Here is a 15960-nt window from a genome sequence, read left to right as displayed (position 1 = left end):
TTGCGGTCTTCAAAACGTGTAGATTGTTTTACTCGGAAGTCATTCATGGAAGTTTCTTAAGGAACGGATGAAGCCTCCTCGTGGGGCATTTCCGTCTCCTCCTCGGCAAAGGAAACTTGACACCAGGGGGAAGTTGGTCCTTCCACGTGCCCTGATGAACAAATGAGTCAAAACAATACCATAATGCTTATTTCTTTCTTTTCTAATTCATTCTGGGTAAACATTGTAAGTGTATCACTGCTGAAAGAGAAGATGTTTCTGCTGCTTTGAAGGAAGAACCCCATCGCAGAAATCATCATCATGATGGAAACTTGCCGTTTGAAACTTAAGCAGAGCAGTCTATTCACCGTGCATAAAATCAAGCTTCGGCCAACGAGTCGTATCATTTTGGAGCACCCGAACATTTTGCAATATATAACACAAAAGACCTTTAAATAAATTCTGGCCGAACCGGAAATCGATGTGCCGCATATAACCCGAACGTGACTCACATGGAATGGTCGGCCTGATGACTGCAGGCACTCGATGTCTATTGGCGCCTGGTTGATGACGTATTGCCATAGCAACTTCACACTCGGCGTCCAGGTCACGTCCCGAAATCGTCCGGCCACCGCTGAGGGCGATGTCAGAGTGACGTCATAAGGTTTGTCCCCAGCTCTGGAGGAAGGGAAACAGGCAAAACAGTTCAAAACATTTTTTGAACAGCTAGGGCTGACCTAGAAGTCACAATTTGGTCTTAATAAGATACCTCACAGCCAATTCCAAAACTCTTTCATTCTTTAAGTCAGTCATCGCGCCCTCAGTGGGCTGTGCACGAAGAGAATAGTTTTTTTTTTGTAATGAGCGTATAAAAGTACATCAAAGACCATTGTAATTTTAGGGTATCACACGATTGGCATATCAATGCACATGAGGAGGAAATTATATTTAACGAGTTGACTGAAGATATCGTTGCAGTGACTGACTGATATAAAAACTGAGCATTTGTTTCTCCTGACCTGCCATCGACGAACTTGAAGAACGTCTTCAGAGCCGTCTTGGCGACAGTGCTCTTGCATACCTCAAGACCCATCGTGGGGTAGTAATGCATGTAGTTCACGCACATCTCATCTTGAATACCAAACCCGCCCTAAATCATAAAACAACTTTTATTTACAAAATTATAATACCAAAACATGTATTGTATGATTATACGGTATATACTCTACACATTGCTTTCATCATATTCAATGACACTTGTTGCAGATATTGCAACAGTAAATTTAAGACGTAACGGATACTAGGAAAAAGTCGTTCATTAATCACAAATGTCTACTCACCAGTGTAACATTAGGCCTGGACGATGTATCGTATCTACAAGTCGTTATCAGAGTATCTCCCTACAGCAAGTAAGAGAATGGACCAAAGATTATGAAAGGGGAAAAAAGATGTGTGTTGCTCCATGATGGAGGAAGGGATCGATATGGGAAGTGCTGTGCTGACTCCTGGCTCTGGGTCGTATGCAGCGTCTTTCGCCGGTGGTTGTTGATGTAGTCTGGTGCTTCGTGCTATTTTTTTTTTCACTTGTGATACGAGTCTTACACATCAAAATCGGTCCTTGCCCAGAATGATTATTGACACACGGTTAGGTAATGTGAGTGCCGAACTTACAGCAGAATGTTCAGGATTATGAAGAAAAACAAATGCTGGTGCTATTAATCCAGATATGAGACTAGGAATATTACTTGTATTTTTTTTATATAGAACTTACCGGAAGTACAACGACGTCTTGTTGAAGCAATCGAATTTCCTGATCAAAGGAAAAATAAAGTTTAGCACTACGTTTTATGCACAGTATATTTTATTGTGTGGCTAATAATTTTATAATCAATTATAATTCGGTTTATTCCTCCGTTAAGTGATGTTCATGGGATATGATTCACAAGAATACGTTATCCTGAATTTAAGGTTTGATGGATGAAATGTATAGCCTAATTATGCTTTTTCCTGACCTGAAACATTGAGCTGTAGTGATCATCTCTGTTGAGTTCTTGTATCTCGACGCCGTTACGGATGTGCTTGGTCCACACCGCCGTACCGCTTAGGTGAGTGTGTAGCTGTGAGGCAAACACGCGGATACCTTGGTCTGGGATTCCCTAAAGACGGGGAGGATGGAAAATCGAACTCATTATATTAATGTCCTCGGTTTGTCATCATCAAAATTCGGCAATCTTGACAGAGTTATATACAACTTATAAGTTGTTAGTATCATTTTGTAGAACCAAGTTGCCAGTAAAATTCTTTTGCAACTTTAAACCACGACAGGTTGACTTGAAACACAAAACGGTGAAAAGAACTTGTGCTCGCGCCTCAAGCCTAAGAAGGAATGGGTTTTCGTTTGTATATTGTGCCTTGAAATGGTGACCTCAAGTTGAAAACGTGCATGGTGTCGTCTTTAATAGGTTTTCCCATATACTCTGAGAACCTGGAACGACTGACTGTGGATTTGACAAACTGCACAGTGTGAAGTTCGTGTGCCTAACTCAAGTCACAATTTCGAACCTCAATGAGGTTTATGAGGTGTACGAGGTTCGTTATCGCCATGAGGATTTTACCTTGTCAGTGCAGTCTGGTGTACAGTATCCTGTCAAGTAGAATCCATCGGACGTGGGAGGTACTGACAGGTTTGGTGAGTAGGTAGCACCAACTTCTAGGATACCGGCATCGTGAGGTCTTAGTGAGGAGGTGTAGCGAAAGCGGATACCAGAGCTGTCCACAACTCCTTCAAGGAGAGAATTATTCACATTGAGGACCTACTAAAACGTATTTTTTTATTCCTCGAAAGCCTTCAATTTGACGACCACAGCTTGCAAGTAGTTGTGTCAAGTGTGTTTTCCCCTTATTTTGAGAGCAATATACTATAACAATTTTGTAGAAATGAAGGTAGCAAAAATGCCCTCCGTTTTTGTAAAGGTCCTTTTGGAAGAGTTGAGTACAGATCGGTATGGAGATAGCACCCTCCATAAAGCAGTTTGTAGTTATAATGTTATATGTTATATTATATGTGGTTAAACAGTTGTAACAATGCATGGTTACTTCAAATGGAACAAAATGCCCTTCCGATCACTTTCCGATGCAGTTTGAGGCCTGATTCAATTAGTATAACAGACTAGTCAGGTCACATGCACTTCACCTTCTCTGATGCTCGGATTGTTGTAGTGGACTTGTAGCATGACGTACGATGAGATACCAGACCCACCGATTGGGACGCCTGCCTCTTCCGGGTATGAGAAGGCCTAAGGATATATATACGAAAAAGTATCAAATAAATAACTATTAGCAATCAGGAAGGAATCTGAAACTTGCATTGATTTTCATGAAAGGTTCACGCATAAAGGTTGAGGTTTCTCACCGGTGCTCCCATGGCCCATGCACCAATCACCCTCTTGCAAGGCTCTAGCTCAGGAGGCTGGTCCTCGTCCTCACACTCGCCATTGTAGTCTGGTACCTCGACTCCCTCGGGAAGAATACAGTGGAAGACCTCCATGTGATGCACGATGTCCTCATTGCCAGGGGTAATTACCGATTCGTACTGCAGATAGAGGTTCGAGATATTCAGCGCGGGAGAAATTGCCATACTTCTCAAGATTTTATGCACATAATGGCAGGCATGGTTTTGGTACAAATTCACGAAGGCCATTTGTGACGGTCACGGAGTTGTGCCATAAATTCAGCTTTAATTGATAAAACTCTGAAAGACATTTGGGTAACAAACGTCTAGTTCTGTAGGAATGACGAGTGATTAAAGGAATACTTTATCCGTCTCTTTTAATTACTTTGAAACAAAAACATAAATGGTGTTTTTAAAGTAGTACCTGAATTATGTGATGATTCTCCACAGCATCCGGGAATTTCTGCACTCTGCACCAGTACGTGGTAACCTGATTAGGTGCCTCTGTCTGCGATGTCATTTAAGAAAAAAAGACCGTCACAATAATATTAAAATAATACTTTGGCAAAAATCTGTCAAATACAATATAAAACCTAACGACATGGACCAGTTGCTAAGTCAGCTATATTTTGATTTATTGTTTTTCATAAATAATTTTAAAGAAAACCCATCGACAACGAGTCTATTAACTGGCTCATCACACTAGCACTCACCATGCAGCTTCACATGTACTGTACACGCAGGTAAAATTGGCACTGATTTGGCGGGAAGATAAAGTTACCTATTCCCTGTGGCATATTTTGCGCGCCGTCAGTTTTTGGCGCGCTTTTCCCCGCGTCTCTGTTACCAGGCAAGGTTATTTCAACGTTGCCTGCACTCGTTACAGCTGCACAGGTGAGAATCAATGCGCGTGCATCGCGCCGTGGTCTGAGGCACGAATATGATTTAGGTGTTTCATTTTAATTGTCCGGAATGGAATGACTTTGATCACCCAGACAAATTGACACTGGAAGAAAGAGGAATCCAATATTTTGATAGTTATAGCCTGAAGCAGACCCGATCACAACGCCCAACATGGAATGCGATTTTGAAATCACGGTTTTGATTTAATTAAGCTCAACACTCACAGTATAGGTCGAATCTCATCACACGTTCAATAATTTCAAATTCTGCGAAAATATCCCGCGGCGGGCCGGGGAGGAAAACTTGGAAAACACTTTTACAGGTGCTGCACGAAATTTGAAATCATAGAAATGGAATCTGGTATTTTTTATTTATAATCAAATAATCGTGCGCTGTATCACTGTGACCACTTATTGAAACACAAATCCTCTAATCTTCTTGGGATTCCATCAATACAATTTTACTAATACAGACACCCATATACTACGCCCATATATTTCAGGACAACCACGACTTCAACTTCAACATTAAAAAAAAAATTGTTTTAAGCATAGACCTACTCACGTTGTGCATAGTGATATCTGCCGTCTTGACAGTGGATGGCAGCGGGGGTGCACGTCTCGTGCTCCTAAGAAGCTGAGCACGCTGGTTAGCAATCTCCGCTTTACTCGGGTCGATGTACCCAGATGAAAGAGTGGAGTGGTTCCCCCGTAGATAAAACAAGTCCACCGTACCACTCTGCATAAAGGACGACAAATATCATGTGTAAATGTTGCTTATTCTATTCGACTTTATAATATTTTACCAATTTGTTTTGAAAAATAGAACTAGTACATGCACATGATGCAGAAACCCCTATACAATAAGCTCACCCTCATGAGGACGGACAGAGCACACTGTCCGAAACGTCGAGTTATACACTCAACCAACCGGTTCTTTTCAGAACCACACTTCTTCCAAGAAGACATTTCTTTCCACATGGTGTTACCTGAAAGTTTTCTCTATTTTGTCTCATCTACCATGCAAAGCTTCAAGTCATATATAGTATAAGCGATAATTATGTGCTCCAATATTCATAACATCGCATCATCGTTGGAATCCCTCTTTCTCCTGACGACGGGCAGAGCATACTCTTCGAAACGTTGAGTCCCTCCGGTTTTTTCAGAACCACACATACTCACAGAAGAGATTTATTCGGATGGTGTCACCGCAAACTTATCGTGTCTTCCAGTGATTCAAGATTTCACTGGAATAGATTAATACAATACATATTACGGGACCTATATACAGTACATGTATATACAGCTAATATGTAAAACACTCATGAAAAGATCTTCAACCCGACAAGGAGAAACAGATACCCCTGATGGTTCGATAACTGTCGAGTTAACGTGTGATTCAGGACTAAGAAAGGTCGCCAGCAGTGTACCGTTGACTTTAATTTATTTCCTTTTAAGAGCCCTAGGATATTCCTCTTTCGCGTGCATATCCATTGTGTCTCTTTTGTTGATAGATCATTTTCTATATACGGGCCCCAGAATCTGGAACAAACTTCCAGAATACATTAGAGATACCACCTCACTGCATACATTCAAGACACTCCTGAAAGCTCACCTGTTTCAGGAGGTGTACCATCAATAATTTTTTCTTCTTTTTGGTGCCCCATCAGCGGCTTGGAGCAAACCTTTTGATTTTGGCGCTTTATAAATTCCTTTTGATTGATTGATTGATTGATCCTCGCCTCCTTACTTAAGAACGTGTTACTCACGACGTGAAATAAGTGTGAAATTCATTTAGTTGAAATTTACCAAAGCAAGAACTTTTAGTTATTGAAATCTTTAATAACCCACGTCTTGTGTGATACATAGGATTAAACGAAATGGGCTATAATGTATAATACAATATACATGTATCTATGATTCCTACATACCTCAATACGATAATCACGACGATCACAAGTGTCGAACTTTCTCCTGAACTCAACCTCCAGGTTGGTGGGGGATTCGTCATCCCCGCCCCCTCCTGGTACAATCCTCCAATCCAGGAGGATATAGTCACGAGTGTTCCCATCCTTGTACACCGCCCCCTTATCGTCCGTGTACGCTTCCTTGAGGAAAAATGCAGAATTATCATAGATTTGTGTATAACACGATTTTAGAGAAAATGGAAATATTCCTTATTTTCCATTTCATTTTTGAACACGATTACATGTATTTGCAATAGTACTTGGCCTGTTCTGGCATCCGCCAGTTTGATTATTTCTTTAAATGTACCATTCCGTCTCTATTGAACTCCGTTATTTCATTTCCTAACTCATTGGTGAATCATTGCGATAAAACACATATTCATATTCAAATTGCCAAACATTCGGTAATGACACCAAAAACCAGAATTTTGCTCATTTCAAAATCCCCGTTGATATTATCCGGAAGAACATTTCTCCCTCAGTTTCTAGAAACGCTAGATGTACAGTAAACATAGCGACGACAGAATGCAGTTTGCGATGGGAAAAAAAATGAGGAGGATTTGATTTAGCAGGAGTGTGGTACGTGATACTTGAGATTTGGTGACGATTTTCAATCGATAAGCTATATGCTTTAGGCTGTCTGCTATATAGCTTTATATAGTCTTACCACGATGCCGCTGATTCGGTCCCAGAAAAAAAGAAGACATATAGCCCAGGCCTACATTATTATGCAAGTTAAATTTATTAACGTTTTGTGCATTTTGGTAGAAGAAGTTCTTATTTTTATTTGGTGAAAGTCTAATCGGAATTGGCACGAGATGCAAAAATAGTGATTGAGTGTATATTATATTAGGTTATGTTTCGTTGGAAAATACAGCTTAGCCCAACCAGTTCATCTGAACTGTACGAATAGATTTGCATATCTATTAAGTCGTGCACCATTACTCACACTTTACATATTCCAAATTTGCATCTAATTCGCAAGTCAATGTGTTCTTTATCGGATGCGAAGTGCGAACCACTAATTACCTATAGTTTTTGAAAGCTCGCATCGGGAACTCAATAAACACAAAATTACAAATTATTGTTGAACCCCGTCATTCTAAGTTAGAAACTGAAAGAGACGTCTTCATTCTCACTATTTCCTCTAATTGTTGTTTAGAATTTCACATAAATAACACATAAAACTTACCGTCAGCTTAGGCTTCCCGTATGGAAACCAAAACACCGCAAGATCTGCATTTACCAGCGTCCCGTCTGGGGACAAGCCGAACGCGAACCATTCTCCGTTCTTCCTCAACCGGTGGTTGTGCCTCAGCGGTACGCTCAATCTGAAGTCGACCGTCTCCGTGTCAAAATCGACGGCCCAGAACAGCTCGGCCGCTCGGTCACTGCCCCGTCCCTCGGGAACGAGTAGCAGGCGATACGGAAATGTTGGATGTTGCAAACTGTCCACAGAATAGTTTAACCCTCCCGTTATGAGGTACAGAAGAATCAGTGATGCACTCAGCATCTTTAAAAAAAAATCAGAAAAACACCAGCCTAGATTTTAAAGTGTAGTTTTTGCTACTCTCTGGAATTGCGAAGTAAAAGGAAATTTCGGCAACAGGTTGAAAATCCGTGAAACTATCCCGGCTTGGCTGAATCAACTTGGAGCTTTGTACCGCTTTTATTTGATGCTCCAGTCACCGTAATAAATGAAGTGATCGCGGGGGCAGTGCAGCCAATAACGACGGCCGGCCTTAACCCATCGCAAGGCAATTCACAACCATCGATCGTTCATTAGTCTGCGAATCGCAACGTCACACCCCATGTCATGACTGTTGCCTGTCTCATTGGATAGTAGCGTGGACCTGGGATTAAATTTATGCCAAACACGTCAACTCAGAGAGATCATTGTACTTGCAGACAGTTCGTCTTCAGTTCTGACAGATCTAGAATAGAGGTCAACCTTAAAAGAAAATATAACTTTGCGATAGATGAATAAAGTGGGGTTTGGCGCGCGTTATGATTATGTGAAACCAATGGCATTTTTGTGTGAGCACATTTCCCCAACTTGTTGCGTGTGTGTGTGGAGTGCACAGACGTAATAAAATTCTGCTCTGAATTATCGAAAGAATGGGGGGGGGGGGGGGGGGGTTGATATAAAGGGGGGTTGAGTCTTAGGCGTGCTGAAGGCACGCCCCCTGAAAATTCTGAAATGTACGATGGTTTGTCTTGCATTCTATGGCAATTCAAGAATACATTTAAGAATTTGAGCATTCCATTTACTATTTTGGTCCCATTTTAATAGTTTATAAAATTAGGCAGCTGCTGAACGGCGGAGGGGGTTGCAACCGCCCCTCTGATACTGTAGAAGGAGACTTGTTGGAAATGAGAGGGTGAAATTATTGCCCATTTGTCTTTGATGAACTGAACAGTTGTGCTTCCTCGTTTCTACTCATGAATATTAATTTGTGATGACAATTGTTTTTTTTTCAAAAGCCAGCCATTCAGTCAAAGTATGAGAAGCAGAAAACGGCTGCCTAATATCGGAGACGTGATTTAATTTGTTTTCTTCTTATTTTTGGTTCACATTATGACTACTTAAAAACAGACACAGCGTCGGTAGACTTCAATTTGGAGTTTGACGGAGCCTCTAAGTCCTTGGAATTTATGTAACATATGCTTATCATCTAAAAATACATGTTTTTATTTATGGCTTTCTTGTTTTTGCAGTGCATCATTAAATTTTGCTCTGAGCTAACGAAGGAATGGTTCGTGGCTACATTGTGCGAACTGCTGAAACTTCTGCGTTTAGGTATGAGAGGAAAACTGATGAGGCACCGTTGCAATCCGTTATGGCGAAAAAAAGAGAAGTGTATGGACTTAAATAATTCTTGTTATTTCGCCCTGGGGTTGTGGTGCGTGTGCCCTTGGGCAAGGCACTTAATTTGTCACTCATTGCTTCTCCCCACCCAGGTGCAAATGGACACATGTGAGGGCAAAACGAAAGAACGCTATTTAAACAATTTTGTTCTAACACCCAACAAATTGCAAATCATGTTTAACAATCATTGTTATGTAGCGTCATACCTGGTGATTTTACATATACATGTGTGTTTGTAGCCATCATGGGGGTATTTAAGTCACTCACTGCATTTATGTTAAACAATTGCAGACCTTTAATTCATAGTAATGTTCATGCTCGTCTGTGCTGTCCGATGTCAGGCCGTCCTTGGGAGCTATTTTACCGTGGGACGTTCAGTTCATTCACGGTGCTCCGCATCCCATTACGTCCCCCACCCAATTACACCTGTTTACCTGACTCATACTCGTCGCAACAGCAACTACGTCGAGTAATAACTCCGGTGTGAACGATAATTAATTGGATTTACTCCCATAGTATTCATGTTATTATTCCGGCTGTCAATTCTGATCAAGAACCGCCATGCGCGTGTTTGTTTGCTTGACTGTAGCGTTTGATCGATGACGTCTTTGTGAAATCATTTTACAAACACTAGGATTACGTATTCATAGGTCTCTAACCACTCAGCTGAAGCATTAAACAAAAGAATTTTCGCAATTATACGATTAGAAATGATGATGGAGGGCAAAGAATTTGAAATTGACTAACATTCTTTTGTCTTCTGTTTTTTTTTTATTGACCATCACCAGACCTAATTCAAGATACCAAATTAGTACACCATCAAACATTAAAGTTATCTACTTCTGATATATTCGATTTTCACCCCACAGGTTTTGTTTTTTTAATTGCTATATATTTTTCTATCAATACAAAACTTATTGACTTTTGACTAACTAACGTCGAACAAAATGCGCCAACGATTAAAAATGAAATAATTACTTACAAATGTCGAATCATTTACGGCCCCGTAATAATTAATGTCTTGTGCGTTACGGACGCAAAAGCAAACCCAAATAAAAACGTATTTTCAGAGAGTCGTAAACATCAAAAATATACTAGAAATATGGGTTTTTTTCCGTTTAAATGGAATATACAAATTGGGAAATACTTAGGAGAAAAAAATTCTAAGAGCATGGGTAGAGCAGCTTTACCCTAATCATACAAAATGACGAATGCATTAAAATGAAGACAATAACAGTTATAAAAAAAACACGGGAGCTTGGATAACGTAACAATATGCACCATTGTGCATCTGTTACAGAATCGGGAAAACCATAGTTTCACTAGAAATTATAAGGCCCAGTTCATTATCATTAACAAAACAAATTAGAACGATTTTTTTGTATTACTATGTAAAGTCTTAATCACCGATCTATCCATTAACTAACCCTAAGTTAATGTCTACATTTAAATATAATATTCATTAACTAATAACGAAGAAAACTTCTGATCTACAGATACGAGTTAATCGTGTCTTATTACGAATGCATAGTATTAGCCGGTTGTTTGTGAGATAGTGAAAGTATCGAACGAGACTGCTTCGTGACATCAAATCTCCAACTACGTAACTATCTGTTGAATTTCAAGTGATATTTTAGATGGTGGACAAATATTAATTTCCTGGACAAGACGCAACGCCGGTACACGAATCCGAGCGGAAATATGACAATCCGCCGACGGGGCTCTAAACATACAAACCACGGGGCAATGTGGGTCATGTGGCCTGCTCGGATCCTGTTGTCGTAGGACTTGACGTTACGGTATCAAAGTACATGGTCTGTGCAAGCTGAGGGCTAAATTAAAAAGCCTGATGACGCTGGATTGTACGTAAGCCTGAAGCTTTCGTGCTGATCTATAGAAGGTGAACCTCGGCTTGAAACAGAAACTGGCCGATGTAGTCGTTCTGGTTGGGATCGTACGTGCCTCCCCAGCTGGTGATGAGGAAAGTCAATTTCGCATACCTCAGGTTGTCTATTACCACGGTGTTGCTTGGTAGCTGGTTACCATTATATGCGATGTTGTTTCTACCAACCTGTTTGGAAAGAGTAAACAAAGTGTAGGCCTATTGTACCAAAATATTTGAAGCAATAATCAGATTGCAGTAATTGTGACTTCGCAAAAATACTAAGCCAATATCAGTATGAAACAATAGTCTTCGTTCAAATGTAGTTTTTCCCCACCTCACCAAATCTGTGGGGTGAATGTGAGAACTATAATTAGCCTGTACCAACGCTCGTGGTATGTGGAGAGTTGGGAACGAGGATGACAGATCTATTGCGTATTATACGTGGCTTTGTGCCAGCATCGCACCAAACCGTCTAACCCACTGATTCATCACTGCTCTCACCTCGCAATCTGATTGGTCGCAGATATGTTGGGTGAAGGCACTTTGCCCATCCGTGGCCATGACAGTAGACTCCACGGAGAACGCAGCGTCGTGATTGGCGAAGGTGTTGCACCAGATGTGGGTCAGAACGGCCTGCCGTTGGTAGCTGAGAGACACGGAGGGGTAGACGGTCGCCGTCTGCAGCAGCGTCAGTGTATTCGCGGTCGGAGCCCCACCATATGGCTGGACATGAACTGACTTCAGGCGGCTAGGGACATTAGCTCGGATGTGAGAGGCAGTTTCGGTTCTCTGTTGAATGAAGGACATAATGATGCAATTTAATCATTTTAATTCAAAGTTGGTGAATAAGTGCTTTTTGGGGTGTGGCAAAAATAGATTTTCAAATTGAACTGATAATTTTCTAGCATTACATTAGTTGTGAGCTTTCCAATTAGACATCTTACGATAAAATTGGCCCATGACAAGACAGTAATCAATTAATTAATTTCAACTTTTGAATGAAGAGCGTGCCGCTCCTAATTCGTTCTGAATAGTGTGCGCAATTTCTAAACTGGAGTGCACCATTTAAAACCAGTTTTTAAAACTGTATAAAGGCCTGCAAAAACAAACAAGCACATTTATTTGTTACAGGACAATTGATTCCTTTAAATTTCGTTAGAAAAATAAAATCGAAATTTTGAAAAAGCACGCATACATCAATTTTATTCAAACGAGAAAATTTGCTATCATTGCAGCTATAAGTGCTGCACTAGTCTGTTTGCAGGTGTCTGGCCCATGGGCAAAAATTCAAAACCCTTGGCACTTTATAATGTATCCATCCCTGAAAGACTCAGCGATATAGAAGGACGAAACCAAGTCTGGGATAGCAAGGTGCACCTATTACCGGGTGAAATAATTCGACATGGACGGTTACTGAGATGCCAGACACGGGTCCTGCTGTAGCTATGATGGTCATATCACTGCTATCGGGCCAGGAGGCGATGAGACAACTTGGCGAAGCTGTGCCGCTGTCTGCTAAGTTGGTGCACAGCACCTCAGGCTCCGCCTGCATCAGGATATCAGAAATTTAAAGCACAGGGAAAACTATGAGAGTTGGAACCTAAGGCTGTGAAATAATACCCTCTGAGTAAGTTTTAAGGGGTGAAATTCGAAGCTTTATCATGGACTTTATTCACGAAGAAGCCATTTTTGTCGTTTTCCCTGAATGTGATTCATAAATTGTGAACTGTTGAATGGGATGGTGCCAGACTATTTAAGCATTCTAGCCTCACTTTCATTTTTTTTTTTAAATGTGGCTTTAAACATTACGGTATGTTTAATCACCACTTTCAAATTACTCATCAGAGCAGACTGGTATTAATTTGTAACGTCATTACTTTCATTTCCCTACACAAGCTCCAAAAATGAAGATTTTACCTCACTCTCAATCCAATATGGCCGACTCGTGAATAAGGCCCATTCTTATCAATGCACCAGGTTATGCGCACCTTTGTTGTATGCTATAATATATCACATGGAAAAAACTTTCTGTCTCATACACCTGCCCAAGTCGAAACGTAAACCACTGCACCAATGAACCCTTTCATTTAATACTGACGCGATGAATAGCGCCCTCAACAGGTGCAGACTGCATACAAGATCCAATGAATTTGCTTTAAAACATGGATAATTATGCAAAATGCTCCAATACACCAGGGCGAAAGAGTGGGGGTAGTGGTGGGAGCGTACTGCTCGACACCCTGGGAACGACATTGATGAAATTGATAACTTACATCTTCGTTTGCCCGCACTACATGGTACTCGATGATGCCCTTGACTGGTTCCCATCCGGGGTTGTGGATGAGAAGCAGTGTTACATTGACAGCCTTGTTGGCAGCGTCCTGGCAGAGTGGAGCGTAGAAGGTGATGGTTTGGTCCTGAGAGAGGCTGTACACTTCGGTGGTGATGTATCGACTCACTACGGACTCTGTCAGAGAGAGTTTCTCCTCCACATCCGCCGCAGGTGCTTCGGCATCTTGGGGCGCTACAATGGGAGCATGCAAAACCTATGCGGTTATACCTGAGGTCGGATATGAACACATTTCTCTTTGGACACCTCAGTAATGGCGGATGTATTGTGACAGCTACATGTAGTCAATTTCTTCCTTTTGGATATCGCAAAACACACATACACCCTGCAATCGGGGACCCCTATTGTCCCTCTTTTGTTTGTACTTTAACTGTTTAGGAAGACCTCCCATATGTTTTGTACACGATCGTAAAATTGAGGACCTTCGGGAATTGGGGACCCTGTTGTCCTTTGTTGTTCAACGTCACTTATGCAGAAACAAACTCACAACGCAAGAGGTGTCCCCGCCTGAGTGATTCTATGGCTGATTTGCAGTCTGTAAAATTATCCTTTGAAATGTATCAACCGTTATTTCCATGCAGAACTTAATTTTACAACATCCATGGTTATAAAAATAAGTATCTCTCATGAAGAAAATGCATTCAACATCACTTTTTTTGAAATAGTTTTGAAACTTGCCTTGTTCATGCTTGGATTTGTCAGCTAGAGAGTCCTGTAGTTTCTTCTTCAACTAAAATCAATCAAAAGAGAGAAACAAGGTGTTAAGTTTCATGATGAAAGTTGTGGTTAATTCCGTAGGAAAACCCCATTTTTAGCTTTACCAAGTCAAGTGATTTTATATCCCAGGTGCAGAATCCGCCCTTAAAAAAAACAAAAAAACTATTATTTGGCTCAGTTTATTTAGAACTCCAGAATACGAAAGCGCGTCTATAGAAAAACTATCAACCGTAGAACGATGGGTCGGCAAACTGAAAAATTAGGCCAACACTATACTTTTGTCGCTGATGAGAAAAACAGTTTCAACGGATTTTCAAAAAGTTGATCACAAAAGGCAAAGGCACAGATTCCCTGCAGTCCATGTGTATGAATGCAAGAATTAACCTCATTTTGATTAGGCTTTTCACATTAGTATTTAGGGGCCTACAATTCAACGCAATACCTTTTCATAGTCATTCCCATTGCGGTCTGCAGTGCCTGTAACTACTAGTTGACCACACAGTAGGACCATCAATGCGAAGGTTCGGTTCATGTTGCTTGATGCCTGATAATTAGCCTAAGCCCCTCTTGTTGTTGAGTGTCAAATCCGATCCGTCTGAATGGTAGGAAAATAATAAGCGACAAGTTAAGTTTTACTTTGCTTTTCTAATTTGGGAACATGGCCAGTATGAGCCACGCAGCAACCAAACACAATTGAGGACTTACTTTTTTCTGTGACACTGAGTTTTCGCGGAGGTAATGGTTGTGGAGTTTCCGTGATGTCCTTCCGCACTCAGTCTGGAAACGCAAGTGGGGGTTTTGAATTCACCCAGACGATTATATGGGATTTTATCAGTCGGGCTCGAGTCACGCTGAATTAACCAAGCTCTAAGCCCCAAATACCACATAAAATAACGACTTCTCACGTGATTGGCTCACGAGTACTCATGATTTCAATTTTGCCATTGAAAAGTTCTAGGGATAGGCTCAATGGGCCTTCGATGAATTGAAGTTTAACCATGCATAACTCTGCACTAAACAGCCACAAGGACAGGAATCAACAAAAGGCCCAAGAGCTTTTCAATTAACTTTAAAATCTACTTGAAGTGGATGATATGAGTGACGAGCTCTATTCAGGTTCCATTCCCCCCCCCGGCACTTTATGAACTCAACCGAAAATTTATATTGCCCGCAACGTAACGACAATATAACGCTTAGCGTATGTTCAACCTAAATTAACAGTTTGAGGAATGAACATCACCTATAAGACTGAGTTACTCACTGGGAACGATTTTTCCGCAGGTAACGGTTTGTTGTGGAGTTTTTGTGATGTCTTTTAGCACTGGAAACATAAGTGTATTACGGTTCACCCAGATGCGTTTTTAACAGTCAAATTCGAAGGGTTCGAGACTTCGAGTCGCGGTAGTGGCCAATCTTTAAGCCCACAAAATAATACCCACAGGAGTTGTCACATGATTGGCCCGTACTTGCGACTTAAATTTTACCATTGAAAAGTTTTGGGGATAGGCTCAATGGGCCTTCGATGAATTGAAGTTTAACAATGCACAAATCTGCACTTAGTCAGCAGCAAGGACAGGAGTTAACAAAAGACCTTCGAGGGCTTTTCAATAATAAACTCTAAAATCTACTTGCAGGAGATGAGCGATGAGTTCTATTCATGTCAATTTTTTCGGCACTTTATCAACTCAACCGAAAATTTATACGTGTATTGCAACCATAATGATAATATTATCTTGTATGAAATCGACGCTTTGCGTACTTTAAACCTATAACAATAAGGAACGCACCCCCAAAAACCTTGCCCAGCAATTCTGAGAAACTCTGTTGACGAGCGTGGAAG

At 40.9% G+C, this 15960-nt stretch overlaps 2 protein-coding genes across 2 annotated transcripts; both read right to left on the bottom strand.

Moving 5' to 3' along the window:
* Positions 1 to 24: 24 nt before the first annotated feature.
* On the bottom strand, positions 25 to 7978 carry LOC119734431 (dopamine beta-hydroxylase-like). The gene is made up of 13 exons (XM_038207931.1): positions 7492 to 7978; positions 6264 to 6440; positions 4898 to 5071; positions 3855 to 3938; positions 3392 to 3571; positions 3173 to 3275; positions 2595 to 2761; positions 1992 to 2135; positions 1751 to 1789; positions 1320 to 1379; positions 999 to 1129; positions 492 to 657; positions 25 to 151 (listed from the first exon to the last, which is right to left on the bottom strand). Exons 1-13 carry the CDS (start codon positions 7810 to 7812, stop codon positions 44 to 46), a joined length of 1854 nt encoding a protein of 617 aa, XP_038063859.1. The 5' UTR covers positions 7813 to 7978; the 3' UTR covers positions 25 to 43.
* Positions 7979 to 9919: 1941 nt separating this feature from the next.
* On the bottom strand, positions 9920 to 15066 carry LOC119734627. Its single transcript, XM_038208164.1, has 7 exons — positions 14826 to 15066; positions 14563 to 14715; positions 14082 to 14133; positions 13327 to 13577; positions 12438 to 12599; positions 11555 to 11842; positions 9920 to 11239 (listed from the first exon to the last, which is right to left on the bottom strand). Exons 2-7 carry the CDS (start codon positions 14650 to 14652, stop codon positions 11060 to 11062), a joined length of 1023 nt encoding a protein of 340 aa, XP_038064092.1. The 5' UTR covers positions 14653 to 14715; positions 14826 to 15066; the 3' UTR covers positions 9920 to 11059.
* Positions 15067 to 15960: the final 894 nt, after the last annotated feature.

Source organism: Patiria miniata, unplaced genomic scaffold, assembly GCF_015706575.1.
Source record: "Patiria miniata isolate m_02_andy unplaced genomic scaffold, ASM1570657v1 HiC_scaffold_27, whole genome shotgun sequence".
Taxonomy (NCBI): domain Eukaryota; kingdom Metazoa; phylum Echinodermata; class Asteroidea; order Valvatida; family Asterinidae; genus Patiria; species Patiria miniata.
The sequence above is the reverse complement of the archived record's forward strand: the minus strand, read 5'-3'. Positions and strand labels throughout refer to the sequence as shown.